This window comes from Sphaerodactylus townsendi, linkage group LG02 (genome assembly GCF_021028975.2).
Source record: "Sphaerodactylus townsendi isolate TG3544 linkage group LG02, MPM_Stown_v2.3, whole genome shotgun sequence".
Lineage (NCBI taxonomy): Eukaryota > Metazoa > Chordata > Lepidosauria > Squamata > Sphaerodactylidae > Sphaerodactylus > Sphaerodactylus townsendi.
This window is the reverse complement of record NC_059426.1, coordinates 94753265-94780359: the sequence shown is the minus strand read 5'-3', so window position 1 is coordinate 94780359 and position 27095 is coordinate 94753265. Positions and strand designations below refer to the sequence as shown.

At 41.4% G+C, this 27095-nt stretch overlaps 1 protein-coding gene across 4 annotated transcripts in view; it reads right to left on the bottom strand.

Annotated features, from left to right (window-relative positions):
- The window catches only part of WT1 (WT1 transcription factor), a 53088-nt gene that overhangs the window by 16279 nt on the left and 9714 nt on the right, over positions 1-27095 (bottom strand). Inside the window, exons 4-5 of one of the 4 annotated variants that reach the window (XM_048483720.1) lie at positions 11591-11668; positions 5869-5875 (exon numbers count right to left, since the gene is read on the bottom strand). The exons of 1 other annotated variant lie outside the window; for it this stretch is intronic. In XM_048483720.1, the coding sequence (XP_048339677.1) occupies positions 5869-5875; positions 11591-11668 (85 nt within the window). Of the gene's footprint in view, positions 1-5868; positions 5876-11590; positions 11672-14297; positions 14305-27095 lie in introns of those variants that run through there. 2 more of the 4 variants (XM_048483718.1, XM_048483716.1) reach the window with 2 other exon arrangements.

Below are 27095 nucleotides of genomic sequence, written 5' to 3'. Positions count from 1 at the left end.
GCAAGTGATAATTGTGGGAATTGACATGTCTGTCGTGGGAGCAATTTCTATAAACCTAGAAAAATTATCAGTAACAACCAAATAATTTTCACCTTGCAGTGAACAAACATTTGTACCAACCCTTTCCCAGAGTATGGAAGGTAAAGGAGGCAATAAAGGTTCTTTCTTTTGGGAAGGTTTGTGTCTCTGACAAAATTAACAGTTCTGTATGAAAGACATAAGGTCTTAGCTAATTTGTGGCCACCACCAGAAAGTACTGCACGTTTTCTGCAATTAGTGATATCTTGATGTCCAGTGTGAAGTTGATGTAACATGTACTTAGTAGGAATAACAAAACACTCAACATGAAAAATAAGTCCATGTGACATGGTAAGACTCCATGCTCTGTGAATTAAGGATTAACTTGGTAGTCAGCAGGCATGTTTTGGTCATCTTTTAGATACATAGTTCATTACTTTCTACATTTGGTGAAACCTTGACTTCCAGTGTGAAGTTGGTGCAACATGTACTGCTTTTTCTCAATAGGAATAACAATATACTCACCATGAAAAACAATTCCATAATACATGGTAAGATGTCCACACCCTGCAAAATAAGGACTAACTTGGCTTTGTAGACAGAGTGCATGCTTTGGTCAAAGCGTGGCACATAGTTCATGACTTTCTGCAACTGCATCAGAAGGAGTGAGGGTTTGTAGCTGAAGAAGAGGCTTTGAAATTGGCTTTAAGTCTTGCAAAGTGGCTTCATAGCATTCATCTTCTTCATTAAGTTCAATAGAGTCAGCATCAATAGTCTTCAAGGGATGCCATGACAGTGTATCAACAATGGTTAGAGTTTTACCTGGATGATACTCTGCTTGAGGATTAGATCTCATCAAGCGTAGAAGGAGTCTTTGGCATGTCATAGGAACTTTATCCAAATCTTTGCAATTTGTCAGTGGTACTAGAGGTTTGTGGTCAGTAAAGAGTTGAATGGAAGACAAACCAAAGAGATATTTGGAAAACAATTCACAAGTCCCAACTTCTGCTAAACTTTTAATTTGAGCATATCAAGCAGCAGTGGTGTAGTGGTTAAGAGCAGGTGTACTCTAATCTGGAGGAATCGGGTTTGATTCCCTGCTCTGCCACTTGAGCTGCGGAGGCTTATCTGGGGAATTCAGGTTAGCCTATGCACAACATATCGCAGGTGGGTGACCTTGGGCTAGTCACAGTTCTTCTGAGCTCTCTCAGCCCCACCTACCTCACAGGGTGTTTGTTGTGGGGAGGGGGAAGGGAAAGGAGATTGTCAGCCCCTTTGAGTCTCCTTACAGGAAAGAAAGGGCAGATATAAATCCAATTCTTCTTCTTCTGCATCAGTGAGGGTTCTGGAACAAAATGCAACTGTTTCACCATCATGGTCTTTAAAAAGTACATCATTGAGGCCATAGCTACTTGCATCAACACAGACAACAATAGGACAATTGTCATCATAGTATGCTAGTGCAGGTCCAATGGTTAACAATTGTTTTACTTTTGCAAACGACTTTACTTGATGTGAATCCCAGTGTCAGGCTACATCAGACTTTAGCAAGTCATTTAAAGGACACAGGACTTTTGTCAAGTTTGGCAAGAACCTGTCTAGGTAGTGCACCATGCCTGAAAAGCATTTAAGTTCTGTAGTGTAAATAGGAGGATCCATTTCTAGGATTGCTTCTATTTTATTTAAGTTGGGTTTAATACCATGTCCATCAGTGTAATGTCCTAGACGGATGAGAGACTTTTGGCATAGAAGACTTTGTTCAGCTGTAGACCTGAACCAAACTTCACCAGACTCAGGTGGTATCATCAGGACAGTCGCTGAATGAGACCCTGAAATTTTGATGTCACCAGCTTTAGAAATGCGTCCCTGACAGGCACCCCAAGAAATTTGCCCAGATTCTCTGCTCTGCAGTGCCTTGGTGAACTTTGCTTCTGGGGGCAGTGGGTGGGGGGGTTGAGAGAGTTCTGAGAGAACTCAGCCAGCAGGTTGCATGTGTAGGAGCGGGGAAACAAAATAAGCCTTTTGGGGGCCCATAAAATTGAGCTCCCAGAAGCAAAGTTTACCAAGTCTGGATGCGATTATCAGGAGGGCCTCCTGGAGCCACCTTGAAAGTCTGGTGCCTCTACCTTCAAAAATGTGCAGCCTGCTTACACACTCAGAAATTCCCCATGGGCTGCAATGGAGCCACTTCAGAGCACAGAATCTGCCAGGCTCTTCAGCAAGTTCTATGGTGGGGAAAAAAACAATTCATTTTTCCCACCATAGAACTTGCATAACTTTAAAGATCCTGGCTTTGAGGCGCTGGTGGGGGAAGGGGCGGTTGCAGAATGCACCCCCCTCCCTCTGCCAGCACCTCTAAGCCAGAATCTTTCAAGATGCCCATCTTGGAGGCACTGATGGGGGAAAGGGGTGGGTGGACAGAATGCACCTCCCTCCCTCTGCCAGCGTCTCCAAGCCAGGATCTTTCCCCAATCTCCGAATGCTGCCGAAAAAATACAAGCCGATCCAAACACTTTCTATTCAGAACGGCTCATATCTGGGCACAATATATTCGGGTCGATTATGGCCCGAATAGGCCTGGATTTGGGCCAAATAGGTGATTTGGAATATCTGAATCACCAACCCTGAGAAACATGCTCTTGTTCTGTATGGCCATAGACCAAGAAGTCATCCATATAAACGGATATGCTTTCTAGGTGCTATAACAGGTGAATCATCTATTTCTGGAATAACTCTGGAGTGCTGGGAATTCCAGACGTCACTCTGGGGAAGACATATCAGACAAAAGGAATAATGACAGTGGTTAGTTCTGCACTTTCAGGGTCTAAGCAAATCTACCAAAATCCACTTGAATCATCCAGCAGTGAATATACACGGGCACTGGCAAATCTTGGAAGGATGTCATCTATGGTTGGAAAAACAAAGTGTTCACACTTGATAGCTTTGTTCAGTTGTTTTAAGTCTACACAGATACATACTGAACCAACTGCCTTGGGTACTGACACCATCAGAGCACAATCTGTAGGCTCTGTGATTGGTTCAATCACTCCTCAGTGAACCATTCTGTTCAATTCAGCTTTCATTTTTGGAAGTAGAAGTACTGATATGGACGTAGCAATGCTGACAGCACCAGGTGTAGCATTCTTTTAGCCTTAATTCCTAATTCCTGTTGAGATTCTTGTGGAAAGTCATCTAGGCAATTGATCAAACCCATTGCAACAGCTGTGTCTCTGCTCAAGAAGTTGTTGGATCGAGATTTGAATACCTAAACCTTGAAGCTGCAGGCTTTTCCTAGGAAATGGGTTTGTGCTTAGCAATAAGTTGTCTCTCCCTGGGCTGGAGAATATGCAAGAGGTTCGATAAAGACTAGGACAGTTCTTGCAGTGCCTGTAAATGGACTCTGAAATCACATTCTCATCAGCTCCAGTGTCTATTATGAATTCCAAAGTCAGACCAAAAATTTGCTAAGAAACCACCCATTGGCCAGTTATGGGTTTGGAGCAGCTGACTGGTCCCAAAAATATCTGATGAGAGCCAACCTCTTTAGATGCAACTTCTCTTACACCAAGAGTGTAGCCAACTTCTCTCACATTTATTGAATGGTATTGTCTTTGTGGCAATGAACTGAAAAGCTTTCATTCAGAACTCAATACTAATCACATTTAACCTTTCAAAAATCACTAGAATTTGTCATTGTAGTAGTTCCTTGACACTGGTTGAGGGCTAATTTTCTAGCACTAATTTCAATAGAACTAGAAGAACTAGAATTAACACATGGCTATGGCAGAGGCCCTCAGGATCAGGGGCATAGTTGCCAGAGGGATATATGGGGACATCTGCCCTGGGCGGCCACCGATCTGGTCACATGGGGGTGGAAAATGAGCCACTCCTACTTCCCCCATCAGCCTGGCCCTGCCAGGCCTGGCAGAGGCTGCAGCCATGTGCCCCTGCCTGGCCCCACCCCACCAGCTCCAGTGGAGGCCACAGCCGGGCACCCCTCGGTCCCACCAGGCCCCGCAGATGCCACTTCTGGACACCCCTGCCTAGCTCCAGCCCACCAGGCCCGATAAAGGCAGCCCCTGAGGGCCCCGCTGCCTGGGACCGCTGATGGCTAAGGTAAGTGGGATGGGGGGTGGCGCTCGAAGCAGGTGCTGCCCGGGGCACCATTTTTGCGGGGCAACAAGCCTCCCTGCCCATGGATCACAGGATCCATGGGCAGAGCAAGCTCTGCCAGCCTCCCCCCTCCCTCCCTGATGCTCTGTGTGAATTGACATTTTTGCTTAGAGTTTATCACCTAAGCAATTTGAGAACTCCCTATCTCCCTCACCCCGATTTTGTACCAATTGTTGAAATCCCTTTTATATCGTTAGTCTTAAGGGCTTTTGTGTAAAAGTTAAAAGTTACTACCTAAGTCTCCGCACATATATACCAAGCCTGATGCTGCTTCCACCCTGGAGTGTTATAGGGGAAAACAAATCAAAGCCATTCAGAAGTTCCGTTTTAGGTCATTTTATTTTATTTCTATATTTTTTCATAGCAGTAATAAAACATTTTGAAAGCATTTTGAAAACGTAAAAAGAAATTATTTCCACTGTGTGACATGGACCATTGTTGTATTCAGATTTGTGAGTTGGGGCATGTTCTATATTGGGATGGTGACTTTGAAATGACCTTGTGCAAAAAATCATTGTTGGGTCCTGGTGGGGGAGGGCGGTCACATACATGGGGGGGGCGGGGGGCGTGTGTGCAAAACTCAGATTTTGCTCCAGACACCATTTTTCCTAGCTACACCTCTGCTCAGGATTAGCAGGAAATGTACCCTTCAGTTCCTTTGATGCAATGTTAGCATCATGTAGCAGTTAACCCAATTTGTACACTGTAAACTGGAAGAGGAAAAAAGAAAGTAATGTGTGTTCAGCTTGCATAAAGCTGACTAGCATTCTGTACCATGAGGTTTTTGTCAGTTGCCAAATTACAATCATGGCAAAGTAACAGTTGTATATCTATCTGAATTCAATGATTATGTGAATATGGTAATAATATTCCAGAGTACCAGAGTTTTGCTTCATAGGGCATTTCCTTCAAAGGACCATGGCAGAAAAGGCATGAAGGAAAAACAGTGAAATCAAAGGCATTACTTGAACTTTATATCATGGGAAATAATAATGAGCACAGCTAAAAATGTTTTATGGTCTTGTCTACTTCAGTATGCAGGCTATCCTTGACTGTGGCCCCCAGCACCACACAGCACACCATTCTAAAGAGTCCCTCAGCTCTCAAAAACCAGCTGGGAGGCATGAAGGGCAGTAAAGTTCTGATCTGTTCATAGAGCACCTCATGCAACTATTGGGATCCAGACCAGTGAAGTAAGGACAAAAGAAGATAATATGCAAACTTGTGATTATTGTACATGACGTAACTGGAATGAGTGAGGCATAAACAACTGAATGGCCCATCTAAACTTTTGTTTTCTGCTTTATAAACATCTGACTTTTGAAACCCCACAATTCATTAAGGTTATATAACTTTGGAATGTAATAATAATAATAAAATGGCAATTGTAAACATTCAAAACATCGTTATTAAAACTGTAAGTTATTAATTCATTCAGGACTTCTATTTTTCTCTAGTGTATATGACAAAAGAAAAATTGCTTAAGAAAATATATTAACAGAGAATTGATGAAAAAGAACCTCAAAAAGGAAAGTTTTTTCAAGAACAGAACACTTGCTTCTATTACTCATTGCACCTATTTTTGCTCAGAGACCATTCATAAAATTACTTAAAATCTTTCTGAATGACACTGGCAATTTCTTGTTTGTAGGGTATTGTTAGATGGTTTTAATTTACACAGTGCCTGTCACTAGTACATTTTATAAATAAATAATAATCTGTTTGGATTGTGAACCAATCCTTAATTCAATATGAAATAAATATTTAAATAAATCTGTGGCAATGATTAAATTCCGTATAGTCCTTAAATAATATAACCTTACTGAGCAATCCTTGGATAGGAAAACTCTAGCCTGCCCCCCCCACACACACACACACACAGATACTGCTGTGCCATAAGCATCTTACAAGCATTACCATGACTTTCTATGCAGCCTCAGTAGCTGGACTAAGGAAGAACCATGTGCACAATAACCATTTGTGTACACTAAATTCCCTTCTGCACATGCAGATTAATGCACTTTCAATCCACTTCCAATGCACTTTGTAGCTGGATTTTACTGTGTGAAATAGCAAAATCCACTTGAACATGCAGACATACCATTGTGAATCTACAAATCTGGCCTTCAAGGACATAGGTAAGGGGGGGTTCACGGGTTCAAACACCACATTACATGTACAAAGCTCTGCCCACCCCCACCGGCTTGGCTCCCAGCCAGCAGTCCCTTCTTCCCTCCCCTCCGGGGAGAAGAGACTGCCATTTCCAGCCTCGGAAAGCTGCTTTTATAAGCACTGAGACCTGGGGCAGGGCTTTGGAGGCGTGGCCATGCCCCCATCCGCCCCTAGCAGCATGGCCACACCTCTCAAGCCCCAGGCCAGGGCAGGGGAGACTCGGAGCACTGAGACCGAGGGCAGAGCTTTAGGAGGCGTGGTCATGCCCGCAGGGGTGGGTGGGAGCATGGCCATGCCTCCAAACCCACCCTATAAAAATATATAGCTACATCACTGCTGGCCTTAATTCATGTTTTCTGTTCAGATTTTTTCTTCAAGGGTAGATTGGCTATAATGGTCACCAGGAAAAGTCCCAGTGGGGCAATGACCGAGGGGGCTACCACCACCCTCCTGAGGTTACCCTAGCACCCAGCAAGGCAAAACTTTCTGTTCACAGGGCAGGAACAGTGAGCCAGCAGCCCTCATTTTGTGCAAGGTGGATGGGCAGGAGCCACCCCAAGCTGATGGCCTTACCCCACATGCAGTGGCCTTTGCGCTGCACAAGGCAGGCAGAAACCAGGGCCGCTGTAAGTCAACATACCCTGCCACATGTGAAACAATCACAGCTCAATTCCACTGCAAACTGGCAGTCCCCCTCCTGTGTAATAATTGAGCTAAGGAAAGTAGCCTCTTTTAAAAATAACTAGGGAGTGCATAGAAATCTATATTCAAAGAATCTTTTTTAGTTGGTGATCTGGAGATATATCCAGGAAAGTTGCATGCCAAGACCAGGCAGGAAGTTCCCTGTCAGAATCTTGCTTCAGCTGCGAATACCATAAGCCATCCTTTCGCATCCGAATTCTCCCCACATCGGCAATGACAGGTTAAAAGGCTAATATGAAACAACTTGCAACCCTAGTTAGGCTCCCAGACACAAAATTTAGGCTGGTCCTAATGTTGCCAGAATCCTTTCAGTTCTTTTGAACTGGATCCATTCTGATACTTTTCTGAGTTCTTGGAGCATTATAGTGGACAAAAACATTGCTGATACATTTTCTACTTTTTTGTCAGCAGGGTACTTACATTTCTAACAGTCTTACTTATAGTTCTTTTTTCTATGGCACACTTTAATGCTTTGCCCATCATTAAACTATTCATCAGATTCTCTGGCACCCTGCATGCCTGGAAGATTTGCCCTTTGTCAGTCGCAGTTGCCAGAAACCATAGGCATTTCCTTATGCATATTTTATATAGCTGAGAGTTTCTCTGATTACTCCCACTTTTGTTACCTTCTCAATCCACTGAAAATTACCATCTACTAAATCATCTGTCAGGTTATGACAGCAGTGTGACCTTAACAGTTGCTAAAAAAAATCCAGCAAAATACAAGTGAATATTTTTAACAAGGAAATGTCTTAATTTAGAGGGCCCTTTTTACACAACTACTAGAGTTAATTTTTATGATTTTCCAGAACATTTTATGAAATGGAAGAAAAGCTTTTCTGGGTATCTCTGCAACTTTGGCCGTTTCCGCACGGCCAGGGTGAGGGTTGGGTCGGTGTACATGACGCCGACCCAATCCCCCTGGGACCGTTTGCACGAACGGTCCCAGAAATTACCGGGACGAGGGCGCTGCGCTGCCCTGCGCGACCGCTCCAGAGTCGCAGGGCAGAGGGGCGTGTCCCCCGGCCTCGGCAACGTGCCGGACGATCACAGGGACGGTAAGTCGAATGGGAAAGGGGGGAGGGATGGCGCCTTCCAGCCACTGCCATTCACATGGGGAGCAAGGTTGGGAAACAGCGGCTTCGTGCCGCTGGGAAGGCGCGAGGGCGGGGCGGCTGCGAAGCAGCTGTGCCCCCCATGCGAACAGCTCCCTGAGGACGGTGTTTTTGCCATCCCCAGGGCACTGTACTTGGCCCGTGCAGAAAGGGCCTTTGTTTAACAAGCTCAGAGCAGCAGGCACTGGGACAGAGCATCCATCCTGGTTCCAAGGAAGGTCTCCTTTGGGTTGTCCCAGGCAAAGGTCAGATTAGGTGAGATGTGAGGCCACCGTAGTGGCCAGTCACTTTGTGAGCGACATAGGGTGTAGAACTTCTTAACCATGCTCCTTCCAAGACATGATGCCAAACTGAACCCAACCAGCCATGTAGGGCACACAGAACAACCTTTACAGACACGGAAATCATTTCCGTCATCACAAAGGTATCAGGTAAAGCCCAGGAGCATGTGCATTGTTTGTAATGTTAAATTTTATCTGTATTTTATAGAATAAACATCTGGGGAACCAGCAATAATTTGCAATGGGTAACTCATTTTCTCCTGTATCCTCTTTCCAACAACTATTTCCCTCCAACCTCCCAGAAACCACATCTTCCCCATTTCCCTGCTTCCTTCTCTCATTCCCACTCACTAATCATCCTACTTTTTAGCCAGCCCTATCCTTAATTTATTTTTTTTATTTTTTTTATGCTCCATTTTGTCTCCAACAGGAACCCAAGGCACCATGCATCTTTTTCCTCTCCTCTATTTTATCTTTACAACAAATCTGAGAAACAGTGACTGGCCCAAGATAACCCAGCAAGTTTTCATGGCAGATTACATTCAAACTCTCCCAGATCCTTATCCCCCATTTCCTAATCTGATACTCTAACTACTATACCACATCACCTCTCAGCTTTCCCTACTTCCCTTCTCTAGCTGCCTCTCACTAAGAAAAGTCCAGCCAAGTTGCAAAGTCATACATTAGCAAATTCTTTAGATGAATTGTGTGGTGGCCCCCATTAGGCCCAGGTGAGATGTATGATATCAAGTGATCTAATAGCCACTGCAAGATCTGAGTGGGTCGTATAAATTGCATGGTGATGAGCTGCCCACTGCTCAAATACCTTTCAGATGTCTTCTTAGACATATTACTTATACCTTATTTATACGTAGTAAGTATTCTAGCTCTATGAGCTGTAACCTGGATTTTTAAACTATGAGATTCCTGTCAAAAGACATCTGAGTAATGTGTTTGTATTGGTAATTGTATTTATAACACTGTATCTCTCTTAATTATGCCATTAAAGGTTTTATTATTATTATAAATCCATATATTAAAAAACCATATTATGTTTTATTATTTATGGTATAAAAATGTTTAAAAATTTCGCCTTACAAAAATATTTAAAAGACTAATATTTAAACGAAACCAGAGATATACCTTTTGGGATTTATGGACAAACAACTTGTAAAAATATGAAACTTTGTTTTAATACATGACAACAGCAGCAAGAATACGTTATGTGCAAAAGTAGAAAATTTCATATTTACCTATTACAGAAGATTGGTAAGTGAAGCTGTTGGAATTAACAAAACTTACTTTGTTGATTAGAGAAAATAATCTATCTAAATTTACTTTTGATGGACTATTTATGTCAGACAGAACACATGAACAGATGATTTGTGGGTTTCAAGAACAGAAGATTAGGGTGTTATATTAGAGAAAGGTGTGAATCTTTTTAGGGACAGTATTTAAGATTTAATGTTTTACTTGGTTGTAACTAAGGAGCAAGTGGTAAACTTTAACTATATTCTGCACAGGAGAAATCAGAAATCCTTTATTTTATTTTTATTTTCAGTTCTTTTGCTTTTTTATGTTATGACTTTGTAAAGTTTAAGATGTTGATTGTATGTGTCCCTTAAACAGTTGTAATAAAAGTAAAAACATTATTTAAAAAGCTATATTATGGTAAACAAGCTCTCAGAAATTTAAGCAAAGATTTTTCCATAAAAATGTTGAGATATAACATTGCTGATTTAAAGCAGAATCGATATTTATATTTGCCTTGACATAGGATTTTCAAAACATATTGTAATTTCAAATAGGTTTCAAATCAATAAACTACTTAATAATAATTAATATGTAATTTAGAAAGAAACCAATTTAACTTGCAGAGTCCCAAGGTTCAGATTTTTCTAGACATAACCTGTATTCAATTTGCCATCCATTTTTCCAGCTCTGTTAAAATTTCAGGAAAGAAAAATAAAACAAACACAGTAACAGCCTCATATCCTGTCTGCATCCCAATCAAATATCTTCAATATGTGGCCATTTCAAGAAGGACGTCCTGCTTCCAGAGTGACAGGAAACCAGTACTGTACAAAAAGTGATCATTCTGGAATCTACTCCCTACAAGTAGGAGGATAACAGTCCTTTGTAGAGAGGAAACTAAGGAAAATGGGAGGGACACCGGAAAGGCTAAAGATGTAAGAACTATATAAATGGAAGGTAATTGAAGGAAATGGGAGCTAGAGAGATGATAAATAAAAAGATTAAAATAAGAAAGGTATAAAAAAGGAGAATGTACAGGCTGTAATATGATTTTTGTCAAAATAAGTGGGGCAAAAAAACCTTCAGACCTGTATTTCAATACTTCTTGTTCTGAGCCACTCAGGGCTACAGGTTAAACAAGGACATACTGCCCATTCAAGGGCAGCATTCTCGTTTTTCTAAATGTGCTGCTATCTATGCCTACTAAGTGTTTAAAATAAAACATTCTGGTACATAAAGGGACCCTGGGAGGCATAATTTTGTTGTTTGAGCTCAGTTAATAGTACAACACAATATTTTGGGGGAAGTACAGGGGAAGGGTCCAAAACAAAAAGACATACATATCTTTTTTACAAGAAAATTGTTTTATTTCTTGATTGCTGAAAATCATCCTGAAAATAAACAAGCAAATAGCAAAGGCAGGATTGTGTCAACTGGCAATCCCACCTGTGTTAGCAATGCAATATCAAATGGATCTACGCTATCACTGAGACATTTGGAATTGTATAAATCATTGGTTTTGAAGTCAATGGTATGACAGGAGAAAACTAAAGTATTATATTTAACAGGATTTATAAGTGCAGCACACTTGTTCAAAATTGTAAAATGAATGCAATATATGCTCAGACAGCTGCTCTGAAAATAAATTGAAATCAGGAAAAAAGTTCTCTCTTTTGCCCTTTAACTTGCTCAGAAAGTTGAACAAAATTTTGTTTTAGATTATCATTGTGGATTCTGGTTACAAACTATGTTTTTCAAGGTTAACCTCTACTATGTGCAGGGACAAATATTTGCATGCTAAGAAGTTTAATATGATGGTAAGTTCTCTTTCCACTGGAAATAAAAAATAACACTGAATTTAAAAACAAACCTTACCCCTTAAGTGTAGATCCCAAGTTCATTTGATTCCAAGTCATGCATTCAAGCTGTGAGGTCATTTGATATAAATTGTCACTGTTGTGAAAATATTTAAAGTTAGAACCAAAGTTATACAACCAAGTTCAAATCATTTGTTTTACAGACAGCAACATTCTTAGCCTCTTTTTTAAACATTTTAGCAACAGATATAAACCCAAAATGTATTTAATATTAACTCCTTTACCTATTTTCAAGGCTGGATTTAAGAATGGAGAAAAGGATGAAAAATATTTGGTAGAGAAAAATGTAACATAATAGCTAAGAGTTGTAAATTATTACTCTATACAATTTAGTTATATAGAAGTCTACCTTATTGCTTTCTGGGAAAGAAATGTCACTGTTTAATTAAGACTGCAAATGAGAACAGTTATTGAACTTACAAAGTTATAGGATAAGTAATTAAAATGTTTCTACTGATAAAAACTTGACATAAATAAAAATATTGATAATCTGAATTTAAAACTGGGCTCCTGAACTGAATTATTCTATCATATATATTCAGCTATGTGAACTCTGTAGATGTTTTCTGAAACTAGCTCTTTGTTGTTTATTATCAATTATTATTTTAAAATCTCAGTATATCTACTTTTTTAAAAAGAAAGCAAGCTTCAAGAAGAAGAACAAGAAGCAGATTCACATTATTGTTGCCTATTATCTCCATCACATTAGACCGTGTGAAGCACAGATGATCCAGGCATATGCATGCTCACAAGGTTACTATAATTATTTGGGTGCATAAATTTTTATCTGAAAAACTCCAGTTACCCTGAATATACTACAGAAAGAAAGCCAGGCAGCTGAATCCAAATGGGGGGGATGCAAATGGTCTGTGGGATCGTGTGGCACCCCAGCTGCCGGAGAGAGCAAAGGCACTAGCAGCCGGGTATCCCTCAGCCCTGTGGCAGCAAAACCGAGAGGTTATGGTCACCGTGGAGCATTGGATTGGACACTGGCACAGGAGGACTCAGAGTTACACTGCCCAAAAGAGTGGCATAACTCCATTAAGCCCTATGGAGGGCTCTTGGGCTCTTTTCTTTCAGCCGCCTTCCTATGCCACCTGGGAGATCAGAATTGGGCTGGTGATATCCAAACAGCTACAATTAATTGTCTTACAAAAGTAAAGAAACCCTCATTTCTCACTCTTTAAATCTATCAAAACTTATTAACACTAAGGCCCTTTCCGCACGGGCGGAATATGGCGGCCTGGGGACGGCAAAAACGCCGTCCCCAGAGCCTCGATATCCCACAGAGATATAGCGGCTGCTTTTCGCGAGCAGCGCCTGGTGGCACCGGCTTCAAGCTGGCGTTTCCACGAGTCTTGCTGGGAAAGCGCGCAAACGCCGGCTGGAAACGCTTATGCCCGTCGTCACGACAGCGGCTTCCAGGCGCTTCCCCCCCCCCACTCCCTCCCTTCACTTACCTGCTCTCCGGCCCTCCGGCACATCGCCGGGGCCTGGGGACACACACCCCTGCTCTGCGACGCGGCAGCAGGCACGCAGGGCAGGGGAGGCGTGTCCCCAGGCCCCGGCGACGCGCCGGAGGGCCAGAGAACAGGTAAGTTGACCGGGCGACGGCGCCCAGCAGCGCCGTCTTCCCGGTTCTTTCTGGGACCGTCCATGCGAACAGTCCCGGCGGCGTCGGGTCGGCGTCAGTAACGCCGACCCAAGCCCTTCCGCCTCCGTGCGGAAAGGGCCTTAGGCACACCAGCCCCCTTCACCTTCATCCCTACCTTCTACAGAAACAAAACTTACATACTTCATAACACCTATGTATTTCAAAGGGGTAACTCTGTTACCGAAGGACCTTAAGGAGTAACCATTTCTTATTTCAGCATAAATTATGCTGTAAAGCATGGAAATTTACACTGGAATAAAAATGTGCTAACAGTTAAGGTGCTTTGAGGCTCAGGTTTAGTTAAGTCTAAATATATGTGTCTGAAATGAACACATATTATTTTCTTGTTTACTTCTGCCACCTTTTCCTTGACCTCACTCTCGTTTAAGATTTTGTTTTAGTTTGTGAACTCTTTGGAACAGGGACCTGTTTTCTTACACTCTGTGGAAATACTATAAACGTAGATAACTACTGCATTGCCACAGTAGTTGTTGGAGTTGTCAAGAACTTCAAATAAGATCCTATTGAAGACACAGAAACTGCTGACAACTCCAACAGCTACTATGTCAGACTACTCATGGAAGCCATTGAAATTCACAAACACTGGGACAGTTTCAACAAAAAGGAAGAGAGTCTGAAAATCAACCAAACCTGACTGCCTTCTAAAAAACATCAAAACCCAAAACTAGAGACACTGAAATTCATCTGCAAATGAACTCCACGCAGACACACGCAAATGCAATTGTAAATGTGATTGTAAATGCACTCCATCCAGACACTTGCAAAGGTGCCTCACCCCCCAACATGAACTGAACAAAATGTATATCCCACCACACAATCACTCCATACTATGTCACAGAGAGAAACACATCTTACCATGACAAGCTTCTGAAAATGCCACCTATAGATGCAGGCAAAACATTAAATTCAAAAACTACCAGATCACAGCCACACAACCCAGAAAACCCACAAGAGCCAATAGATGACTACTATTATAATTGAAATTACTATCAATAACAACACTAGGGTCTTTTGTGCACTTACAATTTGCAGCATGGCTGTGTGCTTCAAAGAGGGGGGTCTCCCCATGTTTCTTTGTTTACACACAATAAGGTGCTCACTGCTTCCCCTGAACCTAGCTACCATTTTGCCTGCCCTCTGCTTCCAGGTTGAGAAGTTGTTTGCCACCTGTTGTTGTTTTTCTTAAGCTGCTTTAACAATCTATCACAGGAGTGCTAGATCAAAAGTATAAAAAACACCTTTAAAATCCCCATTGATCCCCCAGAAAACCTGAGCAAAATACACACTAGTGTGCTTCACTTTCCCTGTGCAGGCAGGGAAAATATCACACTTTGCCCACTTTCAGAAACCACTGGGCTTCTCTGATCTGTGGTATGGTGAATTCTGAAGAGGGGAAAGCATGTGCTTAACTCAGAACCAAACCCCAAGGGAATATATATTCCATTCGGAGAAGACCACAAGTGTGTAAATGGGCTAGGAAAACTACCTATAGAAAACCTGACATTTTTTATAAAGGCTAGCACATTTTTTCCTGTCCTTCCTTGAAGGAATACAGGGTAGTATACATTGTTCTCCCTTCCCCATTTTACCCTCACAATAAATCTTTGAGATAGGTTGGCCTGAGCAAGAATGACCAGCCCAAAGTCACCCAGTGAGTTTCATGGCAGAGTGAGAATTTGAACCCAGATCATCCAGATACTAATCTGACATTACATTGAATCTACAGTTAAATGCGTTGCTGGTAGAGAAAGTTTGCATTGTGCTCACAGTGCATATTGACTGTTCCAAATATGCCAGTTTCTCCTCCTCCTTTTCCTTTCCTTCTCAATATTCTCTGCAAGATAGATTATCTTTGGTCATCCTCATCAGGCTGTTTTGTTTACATCTCAAAGATTTTTTTGTTACTTTGGGGTGATTATCCAAATTTTCCAACTATGCAGAAACTTCTACCATTCCTGTGGGCTGCCCTATTTTGATGCCGTTAACAGGCACAAAACCTGCTGAAGGAAACCTCTAGTCTTATTAACTGTACTCTAATCTGTGTAATCCAAAGCTTCTAAGTCATATCAATTTTACCCTAATTTTAAATTCTGCACTGCTAACAATGTACCAATTTTCCTTGTTTTGAAGGTTTTTCTGAAACTTTAATACACTGGATATAGGTTGAGGACTATTTGTCTCAAATCACCAATTGACTAGAAATTATCTTCATAAATTTAATTATAAGAACATTTACTAAAACACTCTTTTACTACCATTTCCTGCTAACATTTTCAGTACCAGGTAGAGCCCTACAGAGCTCAGATTCCAGTGGAAATCTTTTTGTGTATACATACACTTACACAAAGAAATGTAGATTACTTCAGTTGAGAGGTATGTATAATATCATTTGTCTTTAGCACTGAACATTATTATTCATTATAGTGTCTAAACTGCTATTATGTGACTACAATGTCCCACATATCAGCTTAGAAATTGGTAAGACTCTCCTGCAGTTTGCCCATTTGCAGCAGCGATTCGTGCTGGTCTGTGCCACTACATTCTGCAATTCCATGAATTCTTCCTCTATTGCTAATGTAATTAATTCCCCTGGGGCCCTGATTTTTATTAGAAGCACCAGCTCTGTACATTTACAGCAGGAGATTTTCCTTTAACTTTATTTCATTTGACACCTCATTTATAAGAGGCTTCTCCACAAGATCCACTTTTCCTCTTTTTCATCAAGCAATACACTTAGTCATCTTGACACCAGCTAAAAGCCACTCAGGTTGCTAGGATCAGGGCCTGAGACAACTCCTATACCTTTAAGAGCGGCACAAAGAGGAGAAAGTTAGTTGGTTCCCATGCAATGCTATCAGAGAAGCGTTACCCGAATCTACTATAATACATGCAGAATCGGAACCATTGCAAAAACAGTTAAGGAATCAGAACAACTTTAAATTCAGAGTCTGGTTACGTATTTTTAAAGTTTTCTGCTTTTAGAAATTTTCTTCAGTGATATGATCATTCTAAAGGTATCCATTTATAATAAACACATACAAGTAAGGACTTGCACTGATTCTTTCTAAAAAGAAATTTAATTCTAAAATTTGATATTTCAGTGCAAATGGCAAAAAGGAAAACAATGTTTCAAATTATTTTGGGTCCCCACTGGGGAGAAAAGTGAGATATGAATATCTAAATAAATACATACATATTTATGAATGTGGATATCTGAGCTTACAGGAATGGGAGCTTAGATAGGAGATCATCAAAGAATACTAGAGTTGCTATCTAGAGGCAAACAATGGCATACTGTCTCTGCCTTGAAAAGTCTATTGGGGCTGATTTTTCACGGTCAAAATGCCCCGTGGTAGATCCAGGAACTTATCTGCCATGGTGCTTTTTGTCCTACTTCTAACTCTTCACGGCTCCCCAGTTCTTCCCTGGAGTCTTGGCAGGGCTGGCATGTCATGCCCCAGCTGTTTCTTCACAAGCTGGGTGCTTTTCTATTTGCGCCGAGAGCTCTTACACAATCTCTTCCACACATGTGCAGAAGAGCTCCGTTTCCCGTGTTCTGATTGCCTGATTCTCCCCCCATTCCCCTCACTCACTTTTAGTTTTAAATGACTCTGAACACAAAATAGGCACTGTAAATCGGTTTCCTCCACCCACCCCCCATATAAAATCCTCTGTCACAGAATCAGTGCCCTCCACCCCATCTAAAATTCTTGTGTACATGAGACAATCACCACTCTCCACCCCCCCTGTCAAAAATCCCTGCGTGCATGAGAGAATCTCTGCCCTCCACACCCCATCAAAAATCCTTGTATATGAGAGAGAAACTGCACCCTCCTGTTCGTGGCGCCTGCACACCCTGCTTTTCTGTCTAAAAACCAAGGTTTCTCTCTTCATGTTTTTTTTCCACTGCAGTGAAATTCACATTTCTTATCAACAGGGATTCTCTCATACATACACAGATTTTAGAAGGGGTGGGAGCACGTTGATTCTCAGTGTCTGTTAATTTGTGGGCACCCAGTACTTCTTGATTGGTGAGGCAGGCCAGAACAGAAAGGCAGGAAAAATGGTGTTTTTCCTGGCAGCAGAAGCCACTGGAGTAACACAGGGGCATTTCAAAAGATCCCCAAATTTGGCGATTTTTGAAAGCCACGGAGCAAAAACAATGCTGTGAGGTGGCGCCGGGGCAACAACGTGGCAGACACACTGCAGCACCAGGAGCTGTGAAGAATTCCCAGCTGCACAGGAGTATTCCCCATGCTAACAATGGTACAATTTTGCCTTGGGAAAAAACAGCCTGGGTTGCCATATGCTGGCTGTGACTTGACTTGACACAGAGGCACCCTAATATTTAAAACCAAAGTAAGTTGGTTTGACCAGAAATTAGTGAAATTGGGCTTCCCTAAGAGTCATTATTATCTGTTTAAATACTTGTTTGTTTTTAAAGTCACATGAGTTAGAGGTTGTGTAAGAACTTTCAGGATGATACCAGTCATGTGCACTGTGTTCAGATTCACTTATTCAGTACATTGTCTTATTCAGCAATCACTCCAAGAAGTCAACTCATAATACCTAGCACTATCTCGGAAGTGCTTCTTTCTACTGGAGAAAAAGACAGGCCAATTGCAGAGAATGAAATCAGCCATTTTACTTCAGAAAAATATTACTACAAAAAAATTGAATTCAACTCCGTGTAACTGTCTTTTGAAACAGGCTCTAAGAAGAAACTGTACACTTTCCCTACACATCCAATTGCAAAGAATAACCATTTATAATGTTAAAGTTTTCCACATTGCTACTGCCAATAAACCAAACATGCCTTCACATTACAATACTTGTTCATGCCTTCACATTACAATACTAGTAGAGTATCTCAAGTCTGAAAACCTTCTTAAAACTTTTGATGGTGGAGAGAATTAATGGTAGATGCATTAAGGCAGGACTTCACAGAGTCCTACTTTAATCTATTCAGTGGACCTTATATACAGGTAAGGGCTCTTACACAAAAGCTGTTCTAATGTGATATACTGCTAAAATGCACATGAAGAGTCAGCCTGCACCCTGTGTCCCACCATTGTTTGTATTTCTGGTTTTGTCCTCCAATATTAACTGCCTCTGGCCTGATCTATCAGAAGCTAGTCAGGAGTATTTCAATGGGAAACCTCCAAGGAATACCAGGGTCCTGACATGGAGGCAAGCAATGGCAAATCACCTCTGAATGCCGCTTGCCTTGAAAACTTGCATGGTTGTCCTAGGCCTGCTTTGATTTGATAGCAAAAAAAGTTACCCACTTCTTTAAAAGAGGCATTGCCATGATTGGTGAGGACAAGGTTTCACATGGACCCTTCCTTAGCTATGGTATTTCCCTTCTTTTCCTATCACAACCATTTTGTGTGTGTGAATTCTCACGGTAACAAGGAGCCCTGTCACTGAGACATTTTGCTACTGTTTATCTGTTAACAGAAGATAAAATTCTGTTTCATGATCCTGAAACACAGCTCTTTCTCAGAGAACAGTTATTTTACAATCCTGGCTCAAGGTCACCTCTTCCCCTCATTACTTTTTTTAAAATTGCACCATATTTACTAAGGCCCTTACTGCACGGGCCAAAAACGACGGCCTGGGGGCGGTAAAAACGCCGCCCCCAGGCCCCCGATACCTGAACAACTGCGCTCCCCACTCCCCAGGGCGGCGTCAGGCGCCCTAAAAAACAACCCTTTGGGGTTGTTTTTGAGAAAGCATGTTCGGCCCGGGCCCGGTCGCGGTCGCGATTAACGACCTTGCCGCCAGGGAACACGCTGTTTCCCCTCCCTGTCCCACTCACCATGTCCCACGTCACAAATTCGACCTGCTGGCCGTGCCAGCCCCGCCCACGCTGTCCTCCGACACCCTGGAGGTCGGAGGGCAGCGTGGGCGTGGCAGACGACTAGCAGGCCGTGGGCTACAACGTGAAGTAGTGGAGACGAAGAAAGGAGAGGCGTGCTCCGTGTGGAGCCGCCTGCCCGTCTGCCGACCTCTCTGGGAGGCGCCCGCATCAACTTGCATCGCGAGCGGCGTCACGCCGCCTCTCCAGCTTTGCCGGCGAGAATTGATGCGTCTGAGAAAGCTTGGCCTTAGTAAATCCAACGCGGGTTCCACTATACAAATTAAGCATTTTATTGTTTTAATGCATTTTTAAAAACCTGAACGTGCATTTCCTGGAAGAAGAGGTATGTTGGAATGGTCAGTACAAAAAGACAATACAATAGGACTGCAGTGAACAAAAATGAAGTTAAATGACACAGTGGCATTAATGTGGGAACAGCCTTACAGTGCAATCCAAAAGGTGGGGCTGAAACCACTCAGGAGGCAGTGTGACCCTACCACAAGCATAAACGACCCTTACACAAGTATAAGGGAAATTTATGCCAGCCCTGGGGAATGGAGTGGCAACACCACGCATGGGCAACAGTGCAGCCTCAGCCGCAGCATACCTCCAGCACAAGAAGCTCTTGTTGGTGCCAAAGGGGACATTCCTGGGGCCAGCATTAGTCAGCTCCCTGAGTCCTTTTGGCCTGGGAACACTAAGGTCGTTTCCCCACTTCTAAAATGGAGGGCGATACGGACCGGTTTTGTTTGCTTCAGGACCTTTGGAGCGCCGGTTCATGGTCCCCACCGCAGCTTCTGCCCCCTTGGTCCAATGAATGTGGCAGCCGCACAGCAGCCACTCAGGACTCCTCACAATCCACTCAGGGGCTGTCCTGATTGGCTGCTGCGTTGTGCTGGGTGTCCTGATTGGCTGCTGCATTGTGCTGGGGCAGGAATTTTTTTTATTTTCAAAAGGACGAATCAACATCTCCACGCTTTGCCGAGGAATCCACATCTATTTGATCACACACAATATGCATCTCTATGCCCATGTGTGCTCAAAACGATGTGCAGACGTGGATTTCTAGTGTTAAAAATAAAAAACAGGCTGTGCGTACATCGCGCACACTCCGCCGTGGCCTAATTGGATGGATGGCTCTACGTCACCAACAGTGGCAGGAAACTCAAACCCAGAGTCACCCCTTGGACTTCCCCGCTGCCCCATGCTCCGCGCAGAGTTTTCCAGAAGGTGCTCTTCCATCCAGGATCTGAAATACCATGCGCTGAAGGGGAAGGAGAGCAGCAGAATCGGGGTGGCTGCGTTGTTGCTGCTGAAGTAGTGCAGAGTGCTGCAGGCCGCGAATAGCCCGCAACAAACGGTGTGTGGGGAAACGATCTAAGATTTGCTGGCACAGACTTACACCAGCAAAAAAGTAGGTGAAGTCCATAAAGCTACATACAGCAGTTCCAAAGGAATTGGAGGAGTGTCCAAGTTGGCTTGCTGGCTCCAGTGCAGCAAGTTTCTTAGGAGTGTTTCAGCTGTGTCATGGCTGTGCTGTGCACTGCTACCCCCCTCCCCCTTTGGATTGCATTGCTTCTTTCATCTCCAGTAGCAAACATACTATGCAATCCTAGGCATATACATAGAAGTAAATCCAGCTCAGTTCAGTAGACTTACTGCCTAGTAAATCCTTATTTACTGCCTAGTAAGTCCTTTTAGGACTGCAGCCTCAGTACCAGGAGCAGCTTAATTTGACCATACACTCTCTGTATAAGGCAAAGAAGAGCATGAGCCAAAATATGATTGTTGCTGGTCATGTGGTTTGAATACCACTCATTAAGGACAATGAACCAGAAAAGGAGACTTGAAGACTGAGAGTTATTCCCTTTAATTTTCACATGAGCAGAAAATAGCTCGATGAGGCTTTTAAGAAGGCCTCAGAATGAATAACATATTCAAACCTTGTTTAAAGTAAAGATATTATTGTTTTGCATCAGTCAGCACAATAGGATATATTCTTGGAACATAGCTTTATTCAGACAGATCTTCTTCTTTAAAGCAGTCTGAGGAGATAGAACTAATAATGGTAGGGAAGATTATCTGTTATTGTTAAATGAATCATTTCATTCCCTAAATTGTTGTAAACCAAACATTACAAAAGTCATTTTTTCCTTTGCAGAGATGTTTTTAAATTGAAGTGAGAGATGGGACAGGCATTTGTACAAAAGGGATTAATCTTAGTTGGAGTGAAATAAAAGGAAGTTAACTCAAAGAAAAAAAAGGAACTTAAAAGGAAACCAGTAGTAGATCATTTGGAGTTTGTTTTGGCCTGTTCTGTTGCCTATGAGTTCTTGACCTTGGTAAAGAAACAGCTATAATCTGAGTTTCAACTCCTCCACTCTTAAAGTCTTTGTAAGTGTGACATAGTAAATTTTCAGCATTGAAAAGGTTTATTTCATCAAACTACGTGATGCAGAAAAGTTTCCATCACCATTTGAATTAAGCTATGCCTTTTGGAAAATGAATGCATATTAATAGTTTATACTGCTTTACGACTTCTGCCTGTCCACTGCACAAGTTTGTTGGGTGGATAAGTGGAAGACAGAAGAGAACTATGTATATTATCTCATGTGCTACATGGAAAACATGCAAGATAAGAATGCAATAGATAGATAGTAACTGATGCTGCCAAAGTGAGATTCTTAGAAAATTCCTGTCCATTTAAGAGTTACATTTGGATTAGAGAAGTGCATTCTGGTAGAATTGAGCCAAAATATATATTTTAAAACCATTATCTATATTTCTCAGATCTATTTGACTCCCCCACATATATACAGGTCCTTTTTGAATACTAAAAAGTGGGTCCTGAAAAAATCCCAGAAATATTCAGGATTAACCAGGAATTTCATAAACCAGCATTTGTAGACTCCCAGGACTGTTTTTTCCAACCCTATCTCCTGTGTTTCTGTGTCTCCTGGGACTTGGTATTGGCTTGCCAGGCTGCTTTAAGTAGGATTATATCACTTGCAAGTCTCTTTGTTGTTTTTTGAAAGTCTGTTCTTTGCTTGACTTGATTTGTGTTGGAGTTGTGCGTTTTTGTAGCTCCTCACATTTTACAATGAGACTCTTTCATTTTACATTGTTCAAGATCCTCGTATTTTACAAAGTTAGAGATTATCAGGATCTCAGATATTAAATACTTTCAGATTCTCAGCTGTTACACTGGTTGGGCTTAATAACAATAGCAAAAGCTTCAATAGGATTTTTATACGGGAGATTCTCTAGTTTTTTTGCCCATTGTCCTCCAAAGGAAACAATGGAGAAATGTTGAGGACAACTTGATCACAGACCCAATTCACTTGAAATGTGAGGTTATTTAAAGGACAGGCACCTGCAGCTCTCTTTAAAATTTTGTGTTAGTGCCTTTAAAAACACACCCAGCCCTTGGAAAAAATCAAGATAGGGAATATAGGAACCAAAACATATTAAAAACGAAGGGGGGGGGGGAGGGCAGAAAATCCAGTCTTTGGAACCAAGGAAACTGGGAATAGTGATATTTTTCAGTTCTAATATATCCAGACCTCCCCCCTCCCCACAAGAAAAACATATATATATATATATGGCATAGTATACCCTGATCTTGTCAGATCTCAGAAGTTAAGCTGAATCAGTGCCAGGCAGGGAGACTTCCAAGAAAGACTTTGGAGAGGAAGACAATGTGCGAAACCACGTCTTTCTGCTTAACCCAAGTAGTACCTTGGGTAGTTAAACATTGGATTTGTGGGCAACTTGAGCGTGGATAATTAACGGTACATCATACCATTGACTTGGGATAAAATGATTGGAGCTGTTGTCTGTACTGCTTTATATAGTTTATTGTAAGTAGGATCCTATTATGTAATTTCTGTTTTGAATAATATGTTAATACTTATGCAATGATTTCGTTCTTTTTGGTAGTTCCAGACTTCTAAAATTGTAATGCAGTAGTTATTGAATTTTCCATTCTATTGTCTGTGCTGAATCACTCTGCCTTGATTCCCTGTGAGAAAGGCAGACTATAAATAACATACATAACATAAATAAAATATATTTCACATTTAGTTCACAGTTTGTTTCCATGTTATTTTTTTTTAGTATGGTGACTATCCCATCTTTTCAAAGCCACATAATTATGACTGCACAGATACCATGTGACACAATATCTACGCTTTTATGAAAGTACTGCCATTAATACCCCCACTTTCTCCTCCTCCTTCTTCTATGTACAAATGTATGCCAGAAAACAAATTTTGTGCAATTTAGAATGCTTGCTCCCCTACTTTAGCAACATATGCTGCCTCTCCAATAATAAATAGTATCCTCTCAACTGTTTTCCAGTTGTAGCCATTGATAGGTAAAGAACAAAATGTTTTGAGAAACAAACTCTAATTTGTCTCAACAGTCATTGAGAGGTTGCACTCAGAGAATGAACTGCTTTGCCAAATAGTCATTAACGATGATTAACTGTTCTTCTAAATATGCTGCTCTTGGAGAGTTAGAATGGACATAATGAACAGTATTGCCTTCCCACTGTTATGACTTTAAAAAACTGACAGTATCTCAATGGGTTTCCTGTTCCAGCTTTCTAGAGCTTTGATGGTTTCCAAGCGATATTATAATTTACAGCAGATCATGAAATAAGTTTTCTTTGGAATAAATTTGACTATTATATCTGCAAGCACTAAAAATGTCTATTGTTAAACAATTTTTACAGTATACATTTGTCTTACAAACTACAGAAGTACATATGCATTTGTTAGCCTTTCAGATATTTTTGAATGCTACAATAACCCAGCAGCAGGGTTTCCAGCATTTTTAAGGACAAAACATTCACCAGGTATCTGCAACCCACTGTGGAAAAAAATCCCACACATCCTCCTATGGCTTTTTTCTCCAACTCTAAAATTCATAATCCATTGACTGAGTATACCCCATCTTTTTGTCCCTTGATCAGTTTTAACTATCCAACCTTCTCAGATTAGTTTAGTCCAGTTTCCAGAGCCATGGTATCATTGCTTCCTTCATATAGGCCTATGGACATGGACCTTAGGATACTTGGCATGCTACTTTTCAGAGGTCTACGTAATTAAAATCAAATTGCATTAGAGGAGTGGCCACATGTACCTAGTGACTTCAGCTGGATTTACTGCCAAGTAATTGTACTTACACTCTGACCTGAATAACTCATGCTAGCCTGATCTTGACAGATCTCTGAAGCTAAGCAGGGTTGGTCTTGGTCAAAATTTGGAATTGGAATGGAGACCAGCAAGGAATACCAAGTTGTGATATGGAGGGAGGCAATGGAAAACCACCTCTGAATGTCTCTTGCCTCAGCTATGACTTGATGGCAAAAACAATTGTGCCAACAAATTGGTGAAGCCTGGATTAATCTATTCATTGATGAGTGCTTGCAAATTCATGAACATTCATGAAAAGTTTGGAATGAGAGGCATTTTGCGGAGCCTTTTAAATAGTGCCACTGATAACTACAAGTCCTCCATTAAAACTGAAATAGCTAGATGTAAGCGTCACATACCCATTACTAACTGGATTGAAGAAAAAAAGAAATGCAACACAAACTCAGCTTCATGCATTATTAAAGTATCCACACTCTTCTCTGCCCTACATAGCAATGAGCATTCTTCTCTCATTCCAAGACAAGCAAGAGGAATTCCTGCAAGCACAATTACTCTTGTGTTAATCAGGCATCCAGAAAAGAAGCAGCAGAATTCTGCACCACATCTGTTCTATTCCACTGGTACTAGGGAGAAGGAACCTCAGACTCTGCACACCTTTGTGAGATCTAAACAAATTGCCAAATAAATTAATGAACCAGTGGAGTAGTAATGGCGAACTGACTGTGAATATGTTTAAGTTGTAAACAGGTCCCTCACTGAACTGATCTGGATTGTTTTATAGGATCTAAGCACCAACCAGGTAAAAAGCACCAATCAGACCAGTCAGGTACTTTATAGACAAGTTGCAGAGTATTTGGAGTCAGCAAAGTTTTTTCTCCTAGAATGTCTGAGCAATTTGAGTTAGCCCAAGAGTCAATCAGTGCTATATGCAAACAACTGAAGCCTCTTTACTATGGAAGTAAAATGTCTCTAGAGAGCCAATATGGTATAGCAGTTAAGGTATAGCTGTTAAGGAGGACTAGGACTTGGAAAACCCAGGTTCAAATCCCCACTCACACTATGGAAGCTTGCTAAATGGGTCAGTCAAACACTCAGCCCTTAAGCTAGATAGCATTTGGATAGGAGACTTCCATTGAATACCAGGATCTTTATGCAGATGAAGGCAATCACAAACCATCTCTAAATGTCTCTTATCTTAAAAACCCTACAAGGTCACCATAAGTCCACTTTGACTTGATGGCAAAAAAAAAAAAGTACTGCTGCAAATGGGCCAATGCATAGAAAATAGGAGACCTTTAAGAGCTTGAGCTGTGGTGACAAAGTATCTCTTTAAACTCTGTCTGCTGTAGCTTTTCTGGCACTGATCTGTGAGGACCAAATGATGCCTAAAGCATATCTTTTGGTTCTATGGGTGATAGCCCACATTTTTACTGTCACTAATTAAATTAACATGTCAGGCCCAGAATTTAATACAAGAGACCCAGCAAAAGGACACTTCATAACTTGTTTCTGTTCATGTCTTTGGCCTCTTCCTACTTGGCCCTAATTATGGGATTTACTTAAGGGTTACCAGTTCATGAGAAGCAAGCAAAATGGTAAACATTCTGGAATCCATGTCCTATGAGGAGAGACTTAGGGAGCTAGGTATGTTTAGTTTGGAGAAGAGAAGGTTAAGGGTGTCATGATAGCCATGTTTAAATATTTGAAGAGATGTCACGTACAAGATGGAGCAAGTTGCTCTAGAGACTAGGACAAGGAGGAATAGATTCAAGGTACAGGGAAACAGATTCCACCTAAACATTAGAAGAACTTCCTGACGATAAGGGCTTTTTTGACAGTGGAATATGTTGCCTCAGAGGGTAGTGGAATGGCCATCTGTTGGGAGTGCTTTGATTACGTGTTCCTGCATGATAGGGGGTTGAAGCCTCTTTACTATGGCACTTGTCTTTTCCAACTCTATGATTCTATGAATAACTTAAAATAATATGAGAAGCACTGGATACAATTCCATTCCTGTTAAAATCAAGACTGACATTGATTTTAATGCAACAGGCACCACAGTCATCATAATTTTGACTTCAGACTCTGCGTCACAATTTCACTTCTAGATATTAGGCAGAACATTGTGGACATTATTTTAGCATGGATCTTCTCTGCCATTGTTATTCCTGTGCACTAATCTGAATAAAGTCTTTACTTCCTTTATCACCACATCACCTCATTTCCTTGAAGTCCGGGAAGGTTTGCAAGCAAAAAGGTTTTGGAACTGAGTGACACAATATTTTTGCTGTCCAGAATTGATTAATCAACAAAGATATAACCAAGCTTGTCCAGTTCCCCTTGGTAGAAGCTCATTGTTTTTGTGTGCACATGTTTCTTAGCAGCTCCCCAGACATGGGATTGGTTCCAAGTTCACCAAAAGTTGAAGAATAGGTGGGGAATATAGAAAGAGGAGGATTTTTTTCTGGCTCCTAAACAAACTAAGAATAAACTAAAAGGTACTCTTCTCCCCACACACACTCTCTCTCTACCATTATACCAAAGAAAATGGTCACAGCAGTTATAGACAGTATTTGTTTGAAATATGTGTGCCCACCACAAAAAACAAAATAAAATTTTAATCCATTCCCCATTCTCAGGCTCTATTCCCTACAAGTAAAATAATGAATGGTCATCAATGAATATATCAGAATGTTGCTGAGACAGGTTTAAGAGGATGCATTCTGCATCCTTCTGTAATAAACAGGAATTCCATGTTTTCAGTGTGCATGCATGTGAATATTGCAACTGAGGATTTTGAAAGCAT